This window comes from Equus caballus, chromosome 19, assembly GCF_041296265.1.
Source record: "Equus caballus isolate H_3958 breed thoroughbred chromosome 19, TB-T2T, whole genome shotgun sequence".
Classification (NCBI taxonomy): Eukaryota; Metazoa; Chordata; class Mammalia; order Perissodactyla; family Equidae; genus Equus; species Equus caballus.
This window is the reverse complement of record NC_091702.1, coordinates 12,647,837-12,665,798: the sequence shown is the minus strand read 5'-3', so window position 1 is coordinate 12,665,798 and position 17,962 is coordinate 12,647,837. Positions and strand designations below refer to the sequence as shown.

General features: G+C 40.3%; 1 protein-coding gene across 2 annotated transcripts in view; it reads left to right on the top strand.

The window, feature by feature from the left end:
* Positions 1-16,568, top strand: part of SPTSSB (serine palmitoyltransferase small subunit B) — a 28,730-nt gene extending 12,162 nt beyond the window's left edge. For both annotated transcript variants that reach the window (XM_014732718.3, XM_005601777.4), the window contains exon 3: positions 14,988-16,568. In XM_014732718.3, the coding sequence (XP_014588204.1) occupies positions 15,020-15,250 (231 nt within the window). In that variant the 5' untranslated portion in view covers positions 14,988-15,019 and the 3' untranslated portion in view covers positions 15,251-16,568. The remainder of the gene's footprint in view (positions 1-14,987) is intronic.
* The last annotated feature ends 1,394 nt before the right edge of the window (positions 16,569-17,962 follow it).

Sequence of the window (17,962 nt, the reverse complement as noted above, 5' to 3'; positions counted from 1 at the left end):
GGTCAGAGGGAGAGAATCCTAGGACTGATCCCAGCGCTGTTTCCTCCTTGGCTTCTGACAAGAAGCAAGGCACAAAAACTTAATGAGCCTCAGTTTCCTCATCTTTGAAATCAAGTAACATATTTTTTAATCTCCTTTATGACAGCCACACCAGAACTGTATAAACATTCTGAAGGACAGTCTCTCTCTAAAAGTGGCTTCTAGTGCTGAGGCGGCATCCCACATGCCACAACTAGAAGGAGCCACAACTAAAAAAAATATACAGCTATGTACCGGGGGGTTTTGGGGAAAAAAAGGAAAAAATAAAATCTTTAAAAAAAAAAAAGTGGCATCTAATTTAATAACTGATAAAGTTCACGTTGTCTGCCTTAAAAATGATCTCATTCTCTTTCATTCTTTTATTTTATTTTATTTTTTATTTATATGCTTGGTAGTCATAGCCTTAGCAATGGTGTAGTAATCTGTTAGTATAGTGTGTAGTAATTATAACAGTTAGCATTCATTTAGCCCTTCCTGTGTATTATTCTAAATACTTTACACTTTTTAATCTTCCCAGTAATTGTCTGAATGAAGTTCTATTATCATTCCTGTTTTCCAGTTGAGGAAATTGAGTCAGAGTGGTTGAGTGACGTAGCCAGGATCAAACCTAGACAGGATCCAGAGCCAGAGCTCGTCACTACTCACCATGCCGCCTCTCAGCAGGATTCTCACCCAGCTCCCTATGTGGTCACCGCGGTTGGGTCTCAGTTTCTTCATCTTTAAAATAGGAATCGTTTAAGTTAAGCATCTGGCCAGTCCCTGCCACAGTGGTACTTAATAAATGCTGTTTCTGTTCCCTGAAGAGAATTCCATATTTTAAGATTTAAGATTCCACATTTTAAGTGTTTTCAAGGAAGACATCTGAATTTGTTTCCTAGGGCTGCTGTACCAAAGTACCACAACATTGGTGGCTTAAAACAAGCGAAATTTACTCAGATAGTTCGAGAGGCGAGAAGTCTGAAATCAAGGTGTCAGCAGGGCTGCACTCCCTCCAAGGCTCTAGTGGAAATTTCTCCCTTGCCTCTCCCAGCTTCTGGTGGTTCCAGGTGTTCCTTGGCTTATGGCTACACAAGTCCAATTTCTGCCTCTGTCTTCGCATGGACTTCTCTGTGTCTCTCTTCTGAAGACACTTGTCATTGGATTTAGGACTGACCTGGGTAATCCAGGATGATCTCTTGCCAAGATCTGTAACTTAATTACTTCTACAAAGACCCTTTCCCAAATAAGGGCACATTCACAGATTCTAGGATGTGGACGTATCTTTTTGGGGGTCCACCATTCAACCTACCACAATATCTTAATCCAAATATCTTTATGTCTTGGGAGATTCCCTCTAGTATTCTTGACAAACAAGCCCACATTTATTCAAAGAGGGAGAAGAACATTTCATCTCACCCAGTCTAGGACTATAGTTAAATTGGTTACAAAATCTGTTGGTTGAAAATATTTTTCTTAATATGCTCAGTTGCCGTTAGCCTTCTCCACATTTATGTAAAAATCAAAAAGCTCTTATGAAACAAACAATTGTTACCCATTTAAAAGAACAAGCTTGGAGCTCCGCATTTCTCTACTTTTCATTTTCCGCTAGAAGAATGCAGGCAGCCGTGCACTTCAGAGCAGGTGAAAGAGAATGAGGCCAACAGTGACATCTCCATGCTGTTTTTCCCAGGAGAATGAGAAATCCACTTGGTAGATTGTCAGTGAGACTTTTTTCTTTTAGTAAATCATTTAAGTAACTCACTTCTAAATACAAAATTGCAAAATCTAATTAGACTAATTTAATTGCCTAAAGGCAACAACGTGTTTTGACATAACTCTATAAACTCCTGCCTTTCCCTTCCCACTTCCTCCTCCTCCCCCTACTTCCCACCCCGGAAACTAGCTGACCTGGAATGCTAACCAGCCCGGTAGGGAGATGTCCCTTGATCTGGGGGTTAGCAGAGAGAACACCTCAACAATGCTACGTCTGTCTCCACGAGCCTTGGAGTTAACCCAACTCTCCACGCGTTTTCCCAAAAGCAGCCATCGCTGAGACACAGAAGCGGCTCAGTTGAGGGCAATGAAAAAGCAACAGGCTATATTACTGTTGTCACAAAAATCACACCTATGAAAGTTCAGTGTTGCTGGTCACCAAAACAAGAAAAACACCAACCTCGTTATCAGAAGCTTTCCAGACAGTGTAATAAGAAGGAAAGAATGAGCCAGAAGAATGAGAAGGAGGAGGAGGGACAGAAAAATAAAGAAAACAAACAAAAAGTTTTGTGGGCAAATCTATTCGATGTTATAAAAAAAAATTGCAAAGAAAACTGGTATTAGAAGATACCACTGGAAGAGTCTTGGTTGACCAGCTGCCTGTGCAACCAGATTTCCTTTGGCAGAACTCGGGAAGAAAGCTCAGCAGGGACGCTTTTGACAAATCAGGATGGCAGTAACTCACCTGCCTCGCCTTCAAATTGTTCCCCGGGAAAAAAGTCTTCTGTTTCTGAAGACGCATCAAATATAACGATGACAGGGATGAAATAAAGGCCCAAGTTTTCATGGTCAGGCTTCTAGCTCCTAAGAAAACTGAGTCCTTAGAAACAAGCAGTAAGCAAGTAGTTCCTTTACCAAATTGTGGGTTCGATGGCCAAGAGCTGGGCAAGAAAAGAGAAAGGCAGAGGTGTGATGATGTCACGGAGTACCGTTGCCAGGAAAAGGATTTGTAATGACAGTAGAAAAGGCGTTTCAGCCACTTTGCCACTCTTACTCCTTTTTAAGTGCTCTGGGTATTGGGATCTTATGAACGTCTTATTTCACATCCTCGTCAAACACAGCTAAGCATATCGTAGAATTTATAACTCCCACAAGTACTGCAGGAGATTAAGCTACTAGGATTTCACTGATGCCAAGATGAGCCTAAACATGTCAGCCCTCCTCTCAGAAGGTTCTTTGTAGTTTAGCAGTTCCCAGTTTTCCTCTTAGATCCTGAAAGCCAGGAAGAAGGGAACCCTGATTAGGACATCACAATTTTTATCTGAAGACTTTTGGGATTATCTGTTTACCCAGCTTTGGATGGTACACCTATGTGATTTTGCTAGACTAGTAAGGTCCCACTACAAATTGAGAATCTCGATGACTTTTTAAAAATATTTTTTGCATGCCATTTTAAAGTGTATTTTTAAATTTCAGCGCTTCATAATTTTTAGAGTTATTCATTGACATTTACAATTTTTTAATTGCAGTAAAATATACATAACATAAAAAGTTCACCTTCTTAACCATTTTTGAATGTACAGTTAAGTAGTATTAAGCATATTCACATTGCTGTACAAACAGTCTCCAGAATGTTTTCATCTTGCGAAAGTGAAATGCTGTACCCATTGAACAACAGCTCCCAGTTTCCCCTTCCTCCTGCCCCTGTCACCACCATTCTGCTTTGCTTCTGAATTTGGCTACTCTAGATATCTCACATAAGTGGACTCATACAGTATTTGTCTTTTTGTTACTGACTTATTTCCCTTAGCATAATGTCCTTAAGGTTCATCCATGTTGTCAGGATTTCCTTATTTTTAAGGATGAATTATATTCCATTGCATGTATATACCACATTTTGTTTATACGTTCATCTGCCAGTGGACATTGGGGTTGCTTCCCCCTTTTGGCTCTTGTGAATAACGCTGCTTTAACATGCGTGTACATTTAATGACTTTTAAAAAAATGATTTTTAATGATGTTAAGGACATTGTTAGTGTTGCAGCTCTGTTTACTTTTTCCTTCTAGAAACAACTTGGCAGTCCTTGGGAATAATATCTTCAGAAGGAAAAAGCTACCCAGAAGCTATACTCTCCTTTTTCATTCTTCACAGGATAACAATTTCTTTTTTTTTTAAATAAAATAGTAAACAATAAGCTCATCCTAAGAAGTGACATTATAGTTAAAAACCTGGCCCAGAAGCCCTACTCTCCACTCCAATATTGGCAGAAATAAACAGGGGTACTTGCCCTGTTTCTCTATGAGTAAATGAAAGGACACCGGGAACAAGACAAGGTGTATTATCCCCCTGTTACAAATTTCTCTTCCTATTCATAGCATCTCCTCAACATTCATGTACTTGCTGCTCTTTTTTAGTTTCAAAATATATATCTTCTTTCTGATAGCCACACAACATTGAGATTGATATAATCTGAACTTAGTGTTTCCTAAATTTTTATGAAATTTTCTATTAAAGTCAAATTCTAAATTTTCTTTCCCAGCTGGAAGTCCTTCAGTTATAAATCCCTCTGGAGTCTGTCAGAAAATGCCAAACAACAAGGACAGCTTTGAAATTACAGTTACTCAACACACACCATGTTTCCCAGAGGCCTCAGTTGGTAGTTGGGCTGGAAATACATGGTTTCTGTTGCTCTGCTTTGGTTAGTGGTAGTGAAAATTGGGGGCAATACAGTTGGTTCAGATAGCCACAAAAACACTCTGCTCTTGTGTATAACTCAAACTGACACTGTGCCAACAACTTGGCTAAATTTTTGATCAGAATTTTTCCTTTTAGTACATTATTTCAGTAACTAATTTCTAAGTACAAGATTATCAACCTTAATTAGAGTAACTTAGTCGCCTAAAAGCAGTAACACGCTTTACTTACAATTATTTGTTTCATCCTGTCTGGTGAGTCTCTTGTCCAACTAATTCATGAATGCGTAAAAAAAAGTTCCTTAATTGCCCTATGGTTGATTGATTTTCTTTGGCTTTGGTTCATTACAAACTTTTAAGCTGATTTTTATAGCACCCTCTAAAGACCTGGACTCCAAATCCATCACTTCTGGTCTGCCTTCTAATATTCACTCTTGTATCAGCATGAGGAAGTGCTTGCCAGAGGATGGGTGGAGAGCATTCTAAGATGGAAAGGAAATTTCCAAGAAAGTGTTAAGCGAGGATGGAACTTTCTGTGCGACACAGAAAACATTGGAGTCACTCACAGAAAACCTATAGCAAGATATCTGGAAACTGGGAAGCCAATAAACTACTGCTGTGCCTGATTCTTACCTGGACACAATGTGAGGTTTTGCCATTAATCATATGAACTTTGTGAATCAAATGGTGTTCACATAAAGAAGCAGCTTGTGATTAGGTCCCCAAGACAAGAACCATCACATAAGGTTGTGCAGGGCACAGCCCACACAGTGGTATGTGGTGGCAATGCCCAAGACACATTTGAAAATTTGTTTAGAGATTGCATACCTTTCAAGGAGTGGTTTGTGGTAATGGCTACATACATGCATTGTTTTATTATTTTAATGTACTAGGCAATTCAACGAGCCAACATAAATAAGGGCTGAGGGTTTTTTCCTCCAAAATATACAAAGCACTCCATTGTTGAAGTAATCGTTACAGAATATTCCACAAAGACTGTATAATTTAGTAGAATCTTGCAAATAGTTTAAAGTTGTGCCAATCCACAAGGAACAATAATGAACACTACAATTACTATGACTATTACTGTGACTATTATTGTCACTTATAAAGAGCTCACAACCTATCCCTCTGCTCCTTACCACATCCGTGAGACAGACTTAGAGGCAATTATCAATTATCTTCATTTCACACAGAGAAGCTGTGACACAGAAAGATTTTAGAACTTTCCCAAGGACACAAAATCGAATGAATGAGTGAAGGAATTTTTCAAAAAAAGGAAAAAGTAAAGAGAAAGGAAAAGAGAAGAGAAGAAAACAGGTCTCCAAGTGTTCCCATCCTGGGATTTTCCATTACAAGTACTTTTCTACCTATCAATCTTAAATTATTACTTACCTAGAGTAAGCGTTGTAAAGGCCATTTTAATGGGATTTAAAACCACTTCACAAGTGTTTTTTATTCCCCACAGAGTCCATGAACTTTTAACAGTATGAGGAAATTAAAAAGCATTTGTTATATTAAAAAAAATTTTAGTGCCAGCTCCCTCCCATCCCACAAAAAGACAGATTGTTCTGAATTTGCAGAAAACAATCTGTCTAAAACTCATTGCCTGAAAGCTGACAGTGAGAGTTCATAAGTACCTTGTATGTGCCCCACATTGTACTATGGAAATATTAAGTAAGTACAAGTGTGGTCCCTGCCCTCAACAATCTTATAATCCAGTCAGTTAGCCAGCCAGCCCACCAGCTCACCAGCCAGCGTACAAGTATCCCACGTTCCAGGCACTGGTGATAAAGAGACGACTGCAGCATAGTCCCAGTATTCAAAGGCCTCATTGTCTAGCGGGGAAAGAGATTGTACATGGCTAATTATGATACAGTGTAAGTTCTGAAATGTTGCTGCAGTGGTAACACATACAAGAAACAATTTCTTTTACTTGGAAGAGGTGGTCTCCTGAGAATGTTTCATAGAAAAGAGAATATAGGACCTAGGCCTTGAAAGTAAATAGAATTTTATCTAGAAGAGAAGGGGCATAAGGACAGCTCTAGAAAGGAAAAGAAGATGAACAAAAACAGAGACTTAAGAGTGAATGGAATTTAGCCGGAGTTCAGAGACGATTCTGGAGAGGGGGCGAAATCACACCGTGAAGGGCCTTAAATGAATGTTTCATTTCATAGGAAATGGAGAGCCATTGAAGGGTTTCAAGCAGTGAAATGAATCTGTAATTTTAGAAAGCTAATTCCAGCCGCAGCATGGGAGACTGTAAGGTGAAAAGGAGACAAGCTGGTAGGCTATTTCATTAGTCCAACAAGAGATGGAGAGAGTCCACAGCACTGCCCAATAGAATTTTCTGCATTGATGGAAATATTCTATATCCATTCTGTCTAATATGGTAGCCATGAGCCGCATGTGGCTATTGACCACTAAAAATCTAAATGGCGTGTGCCTAGTGGCTGCCATATTGAGCAGTGCAGAGACATCATAGAGAAGCTGGCATTTAAGCCTTAAAGTAAGGTTTTTCCAACTGCGGGTTGCAATAGGTGGATTAAGAAATCAAGGTAGTGGCTCACAATTAGGGTATTTTTTAATGAGCGAAGAGAATAACAAAGAATACAGTAGAATTGAATTGAATCAAATAGAAGAGAATAGAAAAGAAAATTTTTAACCTGTACCATCACAGAGTATGATTTTGAGAGATGTTTGTTTTGGTCATATGCCTGGATCACAATGTAAAATGTATTTGTCCTATCTATTGTGTTTAAAAAGGTCTGAAAGCCAGGCTTTTGTGGAGGGGTATTATTTACTGTGTTCAGAGTTATTAGGAAGAGTTTTCCTGAAGGGCAGAACAGCATAAGCTAAGTTTATTAGAATTTGGAATAGGGATAACTCAGGACCTTTCAAGACTTTCCTAATTATTTTTTTGCCTTCAGAAATTTTTAATATATGTTATTGTTTAGAACAGTTTTAGATGTACAGAAACATTCAGAAGATAGTACAGAGAGTTCCCATATACCCTGCACCCAGTTTCCCCTCTTAACATCTTACATTAGTATGACACGTGTGTTAAAATTAATGACCCAATGTTGATACACTATCATTAACTAAAGCCAATACTTTAGCCAGATTTCCCTAGTTTTCTTTTTTTTTTTTTTTTAAAGATTTTATTTTTTCCTTTTTCTCCCCAAAGCCCCCCGGTACATAGTTGTGTATTCTTCGTTGTGGGTTCTTCTAGTTGTGGCATGTGGGATGCTGCCTCAGCGTGGTCTGATGAGCAGTGCCATGTCCGCGCCCAGGATTCGAACCAACGAAACACCGGGCCGCCTGCTGCGGAGTGTGCGAACTTAACCACTCGGCCACGGGGCCAGCCCAGATTTCCCTAGTTTTTACCTAATATCCTTCTTCTGTTCCAGGATTCCACCCAGGATAACACCTTATGTTTAGCTGTCATGTCTCCTTAGGCTCCTCTGGGCTGTGACAGTTTTTCACACTTTGCTCGTTTCTGATGACCTGGAGAGTTTTAAGGAGTCCTGATCAGGTGTTTTTTAGGATGCTTCTCTGGTGGAATTTGTCTGCTGTTTTTTCTCATGGTCAGACTGAGATTCTGGGTGGTTGGGAGAAAGAGCACAGAGGGAAAGTGTCATTTTCATGCCATGATATCATGGATACATACTGTCAACATGCTTTATCATTGTTGATGTTGGCCTTCCTCAGCTGGCTGGGGTAGCGCCTGTCAGTCTTCTCCACTGTAAATTTACTCTTCTTTATCCCCCTTTCAATATTGTCCTCTTTGGAAGGTGATCACTCTGCTCCTTTTTTAAATGAATGAAGAAAGACTTGAACTCGAGCAACTCATATTGAGTTCTTTCCAAAGAAAGCAGCTTCTGAACACAGATGCAGCCTCCTTTACATACAGCATCTCTCTCTGCAGCAGGCGGGACACTTTCCTCACTCCCCAGGTTTTCACGTTCCAAATATGAAGCACAGAAAGAGCTGAGTGATTGACATGGAATCCCAAAGTAAGTTGAGAAGGGGTTAACCCAAAACCGAGCACAGGTCCTTCCCAATTTTCTTTTCAGCCCCAGATTCTGACGTTTGAGAAGTAAATTTAAACCAGAACGTGTTAGGGGATGTTTTCCCCAAGAAGGAAGATTCATTTTTAGCTAATGTTTAGGAAGGGAAATACCTTACTGAGAAAATCCCGTAACGTGCAGTACTTTCTTTAGGGGAGGAGGGCTGCAGGGTCAAGTCTTGCGCAGTTTTCCCAAGGTAAATTCCACGCGACCAAATCGCCTGCCGCCCATCTTTCCTTGCACTTGCCTAACTTTCCACCATTCTTGTTGCGGGGGACAGAAAACAGCGGCAGAGAACTTCCTGAGCGAGCCCAGCCTCTCCTTGGTCGACTTCCCTGCATGGTCCCCTTACGGTGCTCTCGTTTTGTGACTCATACATGTGGGCTCATGTGAACGTGTGGGAGGCTTTTAATTACTCTATTTATTCTAACTTTCTTCTCATTCAGGCCAGAACAAAGTCGTGCCCCTGAGTCATGTGGGTTATAAGTCCCAAGTGGTCTCCCTCTCATTCTAGGAGAGGAGATGAAACTTATCTCCTTCCCCACTGTACACAAATCCAGTGAGAGAAAAACATGATCATCTGTTTTTTGTTTGTTTTTTGATGAAGATTGGCCCTGGGCTAACATCTGCCTCTAATCCTCCTCTTTTTGCTGAGGAAGACTGGCCCTGAGCTAATTTTCTTGCCCATCTTCCTCTCTTTTATATGTGGGATGCCTGCCACAGCATGGCTTGATAAGCAGTGCATAGGTCCGCACCTGGGATCCAAAGTGGCGAACCCCGGGCCATCAAAATGGAGTGTGCCAACTTAACTGTACACCACCAGGCTAGCCCCCATTACCTGTTGATAAAAAGGCAATGACATTCAGAAATAAAAAATAGTCACTTGTGCTCCAATCAATTATGAGATAACTTCTTAGGAGACTCCCAGTCCTTACTCTTTTCCGCTGTCCCTTCTCGTGAGTCCCTGTCGTTCACTGGATTCGGATAACCCTTCCCCTCTTCCTCCCCTCAACCTGGCAGAGCACTGCTTTGGTCTTTTATCCATGCTGAGATGTACATTGCTAACAAGAACCTTAGCTTTTGGCAATTCCCAGTAATATTTGCAATCAATAGGCATTCAGACCTTCATTTGGCTGGAGGAGAATCTGAACTGTGGGGTTTCAGGAAACAGTCTTGAGTGAGGGAAGAATAGACTCTGGGGAAACAGAGAGGATGGGGCTGAGACCTCCCAGATATCCTCCACACCTGATTCCATTGTCCTTGCTCAGCTTTGAGTCTTCCAAAACCACAGAAAACCTCCATTGGAATTTCTACTTCTTTCAACCATTATCAATTCACAAAACACAAGATATTCCCCGCCTGGTCCAATCACTTCAATTCAGTTTAGCAAACCAATTTAATGTCAACCAATTTCATATCAATTCAGTGTTAGCCCCATAGGCTTGGTCTTTTTCTTTAAAATGAGTGCTTTGGTCTGGGGGATCTCTACAGTCCATCTAGCCACTAACATTCTAGGATTCCACTTTAGCTACCTAATACATATGGTAAATATTATCTAGAATATATATTGGTGGAATACACTCAGTTGAATTATAGTCCTTGAGGGCAATGGCTATGACTCTCTCAGTCACCTATGGAATCTCCAGTTCCTGGTGCAATTACCAGTATGTGAATAATTATTTTCAACAAATAAAAGGGAGGGAAGAAAGACTTCTCTAGTTAGAGTTTCTGTCCCTGTCTATTTACTCCTCCCATCCCTTGACTTGATTCTTTGCTTGCTAATCCTCAAGCAATTTCTGCTAATCTTCACAGCAACCCTAAACAGTAGGGATTATTATCTCCGTTTTACAGGTGACGAAATTGAGGCCCAGAACAAGTAAGTAACTGGGCAAAGGTCACACAGCCAGTAAGTGGAGGATTCAGGACTTGAACCAATGTCTATCTTTATTCCCAGAATCATGCTGTGCATTATACAAATGCAATAAAAGCACTTTCTAAACTACAAATAATCCTAGGAAAACATAAATTGTTTTGTTATTATTATTAGAGAACTCTGAAAAATCAAATCCATTAGGCATCCTAGAATGTGGTACTACACTGGTCTTCCAGAAGAAAGAGACTTTATCAGTTTCTTTAAAACAATAGTCCAGAGAAAGCCTTTCCTCAGGCTTCACAGCCCGGTTCTTCGGGTAACAGCGCTGACCTCTGCTCCACCCTCTGCTTCCAACAGGGGGCTTCAAATCTCTGTGTCCCACGGGGGCTCCAGGCCCTGCCTGTTCACCTGAGGGTGTCACCACACAGCTTCAGCTGTTAGAGTCCTACATCCAGGCCTCTGTGCCCCTGGAAACATAACACTGTCTGCCTGGGCAACGCCACCTTTGAATGCACAACCTAGTTAAATATCCAAGAGGGTTTTAAAAATCATCAAGTTTAGAGGGAAAAATTTTTTAAAAAGAAACAGACTACTCCCTCCATATACAAGAAATCATCTTTCAAAAACACATAACATGAAACAAAAAGATTCATGGTGTGCTTAAATAAAGTAAACATTTTAAGTTCTCTGTTTAGCTTTGCTGGGAAATGGTATTAGGTCTTTAAGGAAGTATGCAAATTAATTTCACATTTCACTGTGAAAAATTAAGACTTTAAGATGTTTGCCGTCATCTGGTTCTAGGTCACCTATAGATAATGTCACGGCATTTCTGTCATCTTAGTTCCCCAAATTCAGTCTCTTCTAGCTTCCTTCCCAGCACCTTCCCACGTCCTTTCTTCCCAGTTAATGCTCCTTCCTGGCCCCTCGTTCACTGCAGTTTGTCACATGGTCCAGTTTGCTGCTGCCTAGAAGAGCATCTCCTGTCTGCAGTGCCGTTTTGGGATAGATTCCTTCTGAAGCCATTACTATTCAGAAGAAACCACATAGTAGCACTCAAAATGTATTTGTTTAATGAATGAATGACTTCTCCTATCCACATTACTCATCTTAAATTGTCTAAAGTGGTTTTTGAAAAAAGTCTTACATGTAGTCCCATAGGAGATTTAAAAATGGACTCAGAAGGAAGTAGAAATATATTACCTAAGTACATCCAGAAGCGAAATATAGTGCACATTCTAACAATAGGTTGTAGCAGATGGTTTACCAGTAATAACCAACTCTCTTTCTTCCCACCTTTTGATAATAAGAAACAATGACTAAACAATCTTTAATATTGTTTTTCATCAATAAGGGAAAAAAGAATCAAAGAAAGGGGAGAAATCAATGCTTTTTTATTGACTGACTCAGACTTCTTGAGACTGAAGTGAGGTGTGACAATAAGAGCACTTTTTACATGTCGGAGCTGGCGATGGAGAGGCTGGGAAGTGATTCAGGGGACTGTAGAAACTGGCAAGAAAACAATGTTTTAATCTTAGTTCTTTAACTTACTAGCACGATGTAACCATGGTCTTACCAGGTATCCGCCTTCCAAATATGCTTTAGATCTGTCGTTTCCTTGATTGGTTGATTGATTGATTGATTGATTGAGTTTTACCACTTAAAACAGTGAACACTGATTATGTCACAGTTTCTATGGCTCAGGAATCCGGGCACAACCTCGCTGGGTGCCCCTGGCTCAAGGTCTCTCACGAGGCTGCAGTCAGAGTGTCCACGAGGCTGCTCAAGCCAGACATTTGACTTTGGAAGAGAAAGCAATGGCCAGGCAATTAATTAGTGCATTTTTAAAAGCTAAAATTTATAGGGAAAAAGTCAATGATATTTATTTCTAAATGGGTAACATCTCATTTATAAAAATGAAGACTATTAGGAATATTTTAAACAGATTTTCAGGTTAATTCTGATTGAGTAACGCCCATGGGAGAGCAGAGGCCTAGATTTTCTGAAAACATTGGTATTCAAAACCATTTCAGCTTGGCTTTAGAATGTGGGGAAGGCGACATGTCCATGTGAGCTTAGAGCCTCGTCTTCTCAAACCCCCCATAGCATTCCCCTGTGAAAATCCTCTGGAGGCCCCTCATTCACGAGAGAAAGACAAAATCCTTAGCCTGTCCAACTCGGCCCTCAGTGCTTGGCCTCACTCTGGCCATCCCCTCCTCTTCAGTTTTCACATACTCCCAGCCTCCTTCCCCAGATCTCTGTGCTCCTTTCCCTGCCCCCTTCAACCACCTATTGGGCTCCCTCCCACCTCTAACCTTTGCACACACAGCTGACCCCTCTGTCTTGGCCATTCTCCCCGCCTGACTACCCCTTTTCTCTGTTTGACTTAGATCATCCCTTGGATCTTGTTTCAAATATCTCTTCCTCAGAGGCGTGCTCAGACTGGATCAGGTTTCTTATAGTGCCTTATATACTGCTTTTTCCTTTAGGGCACAATGTAGTTGATAATTATACATTTGTGCATATTATTTGATTGCTAACTGTCTCCCCAACTGGACCAAGTTTCCTAAGGGGAGGGTCTGTGCCTGTCTGAGCCGTCTTTCTCCCACCTTCACCCAGCACAACCTGGAATGATACCTGATGAATGGACCCTCATGGTCCTGATCAGTTACCTGGCGCCTCCCTAAACCCTGTCAACGTAATGAAGAGGAAGCAAGGGTGGGTAACCATGACTGAGATTTTTTAAATTAAGTTTAGTTTGAAATATACAGTTGTCTAGTGGGACAGCCTAAAAGCTTAAATAGTGATAACTCTTACTCTTCTCTGTTTCGGCCTATCAGTGGAAAATCTTAGTTGCTTGGATAATATCACTCACTGAAACTATCACTCCTTCTGTCACTCATTTCTTCCAAGACCTTACCCTATTGGCCTTTGCTCTTTCTCTGCAACCAGAGCTAGGAATGAAAAAGAATGTTGGAGGTAACTTCTGACCAAGGTCCACCTACCAGACAAAGCATTTAAATCTAATTACTTAGTTCTCACTCTGGCTTCTAGGAAAGAAGGGGGGCTGACTTTTCATAGAGAAGAAAACCACTTCAGTTTGTGTTAACTTCTTCTTTGGATTATCCTGGCCATTATTACAGAAAATCGCAACATGGTAACACAAAGACTTTCCATTTTAAGTTTTTGTGGAAATTATCCTTATCAGAAAGAGTTACTTATTACCAAAGCACACTGTTGAAAGTCAACAATAGTTAACCATATCCCAGTTAGGTTGGGACTCTGAGTGACCGATCTATAATTATTTAAGTTGGTTACTTGTCATTCATTCATTTACTCATTCGTTTATCAGCTATTTACTGATGACTGTCTTTGTGCCAGGCATTAGGATCCTGGGTCTCCACGTAGCCTGAGGAGTAAGCAGAACGCGCACAGGTCAGCTTGTTTCTCCATGGACACCCGCCGTGTCCATGAAAGTCCGCAAAATCTTCCCAAGAATCTTTTTAAGAAATGATAGATGCTCTTCCTTCTAGGAAATTTTACATGTAGTTATAACTGTGGTCCTATCTGAGGGCCAACAAAACATTTTTATGTGGTTTTCATAAGTTCTCTACCCAAAAACCAAATGACCACCCAAAGGTACACTTTGGGCTTCCCATTTGTTTTGGAGGTTCCCAAGATCACCCACATATTCAGTGACTCACTAGAAAGACTCCCAGGACTCCACATGTATTTGTACTCACAGCTGAGGCTTATTACAGCAGAAGGATATACATATAAGAGGATCAGCAAGCAAGAAAGACCCAGGTGGAGTCTGAAGAAATCCATTCACAGGCTTCCGATGCTCTCTCCCTCCCATGAGTAGACACATCGTGTGCTTCTTTCTCTACCAGCAAAAAGTGCGGTGATGCATGTCCAATGTTTCTGCCCAGGGAAACCCATTAGAGACTCGGCGCCAAGGTGTTTATTAGGACTGGTCACGTGGACACCCTTTGTCTGGCAATTACCAAAATTCCAAACCCCTAGAAAAAAGCAGGTGTTCACCATAAATTACAGAGTTTGCACAGTCTGGGTGTAGAAAATCACTCTTATCCACTAGGGAATAGAGAGAGCATTCCAAAAGCCAAGTTCCCAGATGCCAGCCAAGGGCCAAGCTTGCAGGCAGACCCTTCTAAAGAGAGCAGCCTCAGGCTTGCTAATTTAACACTTTCCTGCACACCGTGATTTAAATCTTCCTCCAGAATATATGTGGTATGAAATAGAAAATTCACTTTTATCTCTCTCTGTATACATGGCTAAAGAAAATGTGGTCAGCCTCAATTTTTGGATATTATTATGACTAGAGTTATTACTAGCAATTATCATTTTTAGATGAATATTACTCTTATTAATAATGTTGCTATTAATTCTAGTAGTAATTATTAGCAGTAGTGGCAATATTATTAATCCCTATACTTAGTACATTGTTTATTAATTCTATGTAATGTTCATATTAATAATCCAGTCAATGATCATTAGCATTTTTTGAAAGGTTTTAACATGCTGAGATCATGAAAATCTCAGGAGATTCTGTTTTGGTTCCTTATTTGAGTTTTCTTCTAATCTATTACCTTCTTTAACAGGACGGACTTTCTGCAGCTTGAAGGAGCCAACCATGGATTTCAGGCGTGTGAAGGACTATTTCTCCTGGCTCTACTATCAATACCAAATCATTAGCTGCTGTGCTGTCTTGGAGCCTTGGGAGCAATCCATGTTCAATACCATCTTACTAACCATTTTTGCCATGGTGGTGTACACTGCCTATGTTTTTATCCCAATCCACATCCGCCTGGCTTGGGAATTTTTCTCCAAAATGTGTGGCTATCACAGTACAATTTCTAATTGATCTTGTTTGCATTCTGTGAATTGGCATTGCACATGTATATGTTGCTTACAACGTATTGATTTAGGTGAACACTGTGTCTTCTTTCACTATCTGATCTGAAAAGCTCTCTCTTGTCTATGCACTCTTATATCTTGCCTGAACTTTGAGATAGATGTCTCTTTAGGTTCTTTTGTACATGCAACATTGTGCATCAGACCGTAGATAATGCAATGACCTTACCTCACCTACTGTATTCTCTCAACTTAAATCTATGACTTTAGATTTCTTTTTAATCAGGAAATTTCATATAAAATTTTTTCTGGAAAGTAGGCTCATAAGAGAACTACCAGAATCATAATTAAAATGCTCCCTTGGTACCTATTCTATAGTGAGGGAGATATTTTTAAAAATTTGCTCATAGGCTACTGTCAGAAGTATCCTATCCTTGTTTACAAAATGTAAAAAGATGTGAATAAATTATATGGGCCCCTAAAGTCTTATTTTCTAGTAAATTGGTGAAACCTAAACTTCTTTTACTTCAAGTACAAAAGAATAGGCTGGAGGCAATTATCTCCTTTCAGACATGGTTCAGGAATTGTTTCAAATGCCTCTAAAAGTCTGGCTTTATAACAGTCTAAAATCAACAATGTTGATTTTAGATAACCCAGTAAGTATTATAATACGAAATAATTTTTAAGTGTAAGAAACAAAATATAATCAAAGTAAATTCAGATATTGTGACTTGTGATGCTGTCTTGCCTTGCATGATGCTGGGGGAAAAAGAGAAAAGAAATTGCTTTCTTTCTGTGCTTTCACTCAGTGGAGGGGGGCGGGGGGGGGGGAAGCAGGTATTGGGCTACAGGAAGAAAAGCTAATAAATAGGCTGGAAGTAATATTCTACCAGCAGGAACTCGACAGCTCCAGTTAAATGCTTTGATATAGTGGCTCCTTTGCAGAGCAAAAGAAAGATTTATTAAATTTCCTTCAGTGTTTATCTTAAAAACAAATACGAGTTTTTAATTATATTGCCGAATTAAATGTGAACGTCAAAGACCAAACCTTGCAGTTTTTCTTTCCTCTCAATAAATATTAATGTTAGTAATTCTGGAGGGTAAAAATGTAAATAGTTTTGGGATAATATTTGCACCCTTGTTTGTGTTATAAAAAAAAATTTCCAAGGACAGCTAGAGACAAAGATGTTTGGCATGCCAAATTAACTTGCATGTTTGTTAAAAAACAAAAACATGTTTTGAAGATACACCACATCTGAACATGTATTCGTTGATTTTTGCAAAATAAAGTTAGGTTTAATTTTATAAATAAAATAGCCACCTCCAGATTTGCCTGTTCCTCATGTTGTGCTAAATACCTAAGTGCTTACATCTGTATTTCTCTGCAAACTTATCGTTTCTTACTAATCCAATGCAGCAACTGATCTTAAAACGGTAGGGTGAAACTAACATTTCTCAAGGGTCCTCTCCATGGTGGACGCGTTTTACATGTTGAAGTAGGTATTAAGGTCTCCCCGTTACAGGTAAGGAGCCTGGAACTTGGAACAGGTACATTTCTTGTTCAAGGTCCTTTAGCTGCTAGTGGCAAGGCAGGGAAGCAAATCCAGCTCAGGATATTGGCCACATGGAAGCCCATGGGAGGACAACGTGAGCAAATGAAAGTTGATGGGTGGGGGTCTCCAACACGTTAGAAAGCAGAACCCCACCAAATAAAAGGGGTGAGGGTATGAGGAGACGGCAGAGGTGAGAGGAACAACAAGCCTACGTCCCAGATTCACTTTTGCTCCTTGCCTGGGTGCTATGTTCACCCATTTCTATGCTGTTCAGGCCCACCCATATGCCTATTTTGAAAGCTTTCTTTCACTTTTAAATATTTTCACAGAGGAGTCTCAGGCATGAACTTGCATGCACTCTCAGTTCACAATGATTCCACACCCTTATATACACGGACCCCTGCTAAGGACTCTTGGAATTCAATCACAGAGATAGTGCGTTGACCTTGAAATCCTCCTTCTAAAAGTAAGAATTAAAGTAAATGTGAATAGACACAGTAAAGCTTAATAAAAGATATTGCAAAGCACAGCCCCAGGACGTCACTTCAAAGTAAGCATTTCCTCTAAGCAATCAAAATAATAAATACAGGGTCCAAAAAATATAATCAAACATAGTTTGGAAATAACCTATCCATGTGCAGAAGGGCGAAAGCTCTACCTGCCTTGCCTGCCCTGTCAATCTAGCCTCAGCAAAGGTGCTCTTTACCTTGACCAAGGTTAGCCTAGACTAGAAACACTTTTTAAATCCTTTTCCTTTGCTCCTATTATTTGCATATTTCAATGATTTGTACAGAACTTTTTTTTTTTTTTTGAGGAAGATTAGCCCTGAGCTAACTACTGCCAGTCCTCCTCTTTTTGCTGAGGAAGCGTGGCCCTGAGCTAACATCTGTGCCCATCTTCCTCTACTTTATATGTGGGATGCCCGCCACAGCATAGCTTGCCCAGCGGTGCCATGTCTGCACCCAGGATCAGGGCCGGCAAACCCGGGGCCGCCGAGAAGCAGAACGTGCAAATTTAACTGCTGCGCCACCGGGCCAGCCCTTGTACAGAACTTTTAAAAGAAGAAAAGCCAAAAGTTTCATGGTTCAAATGGGCTTGCATCTGTCACTCACTTAAACTAGGAATCATAAAACGTTCCTTCACTGGTATTGGCCAAGACAACAATTGCT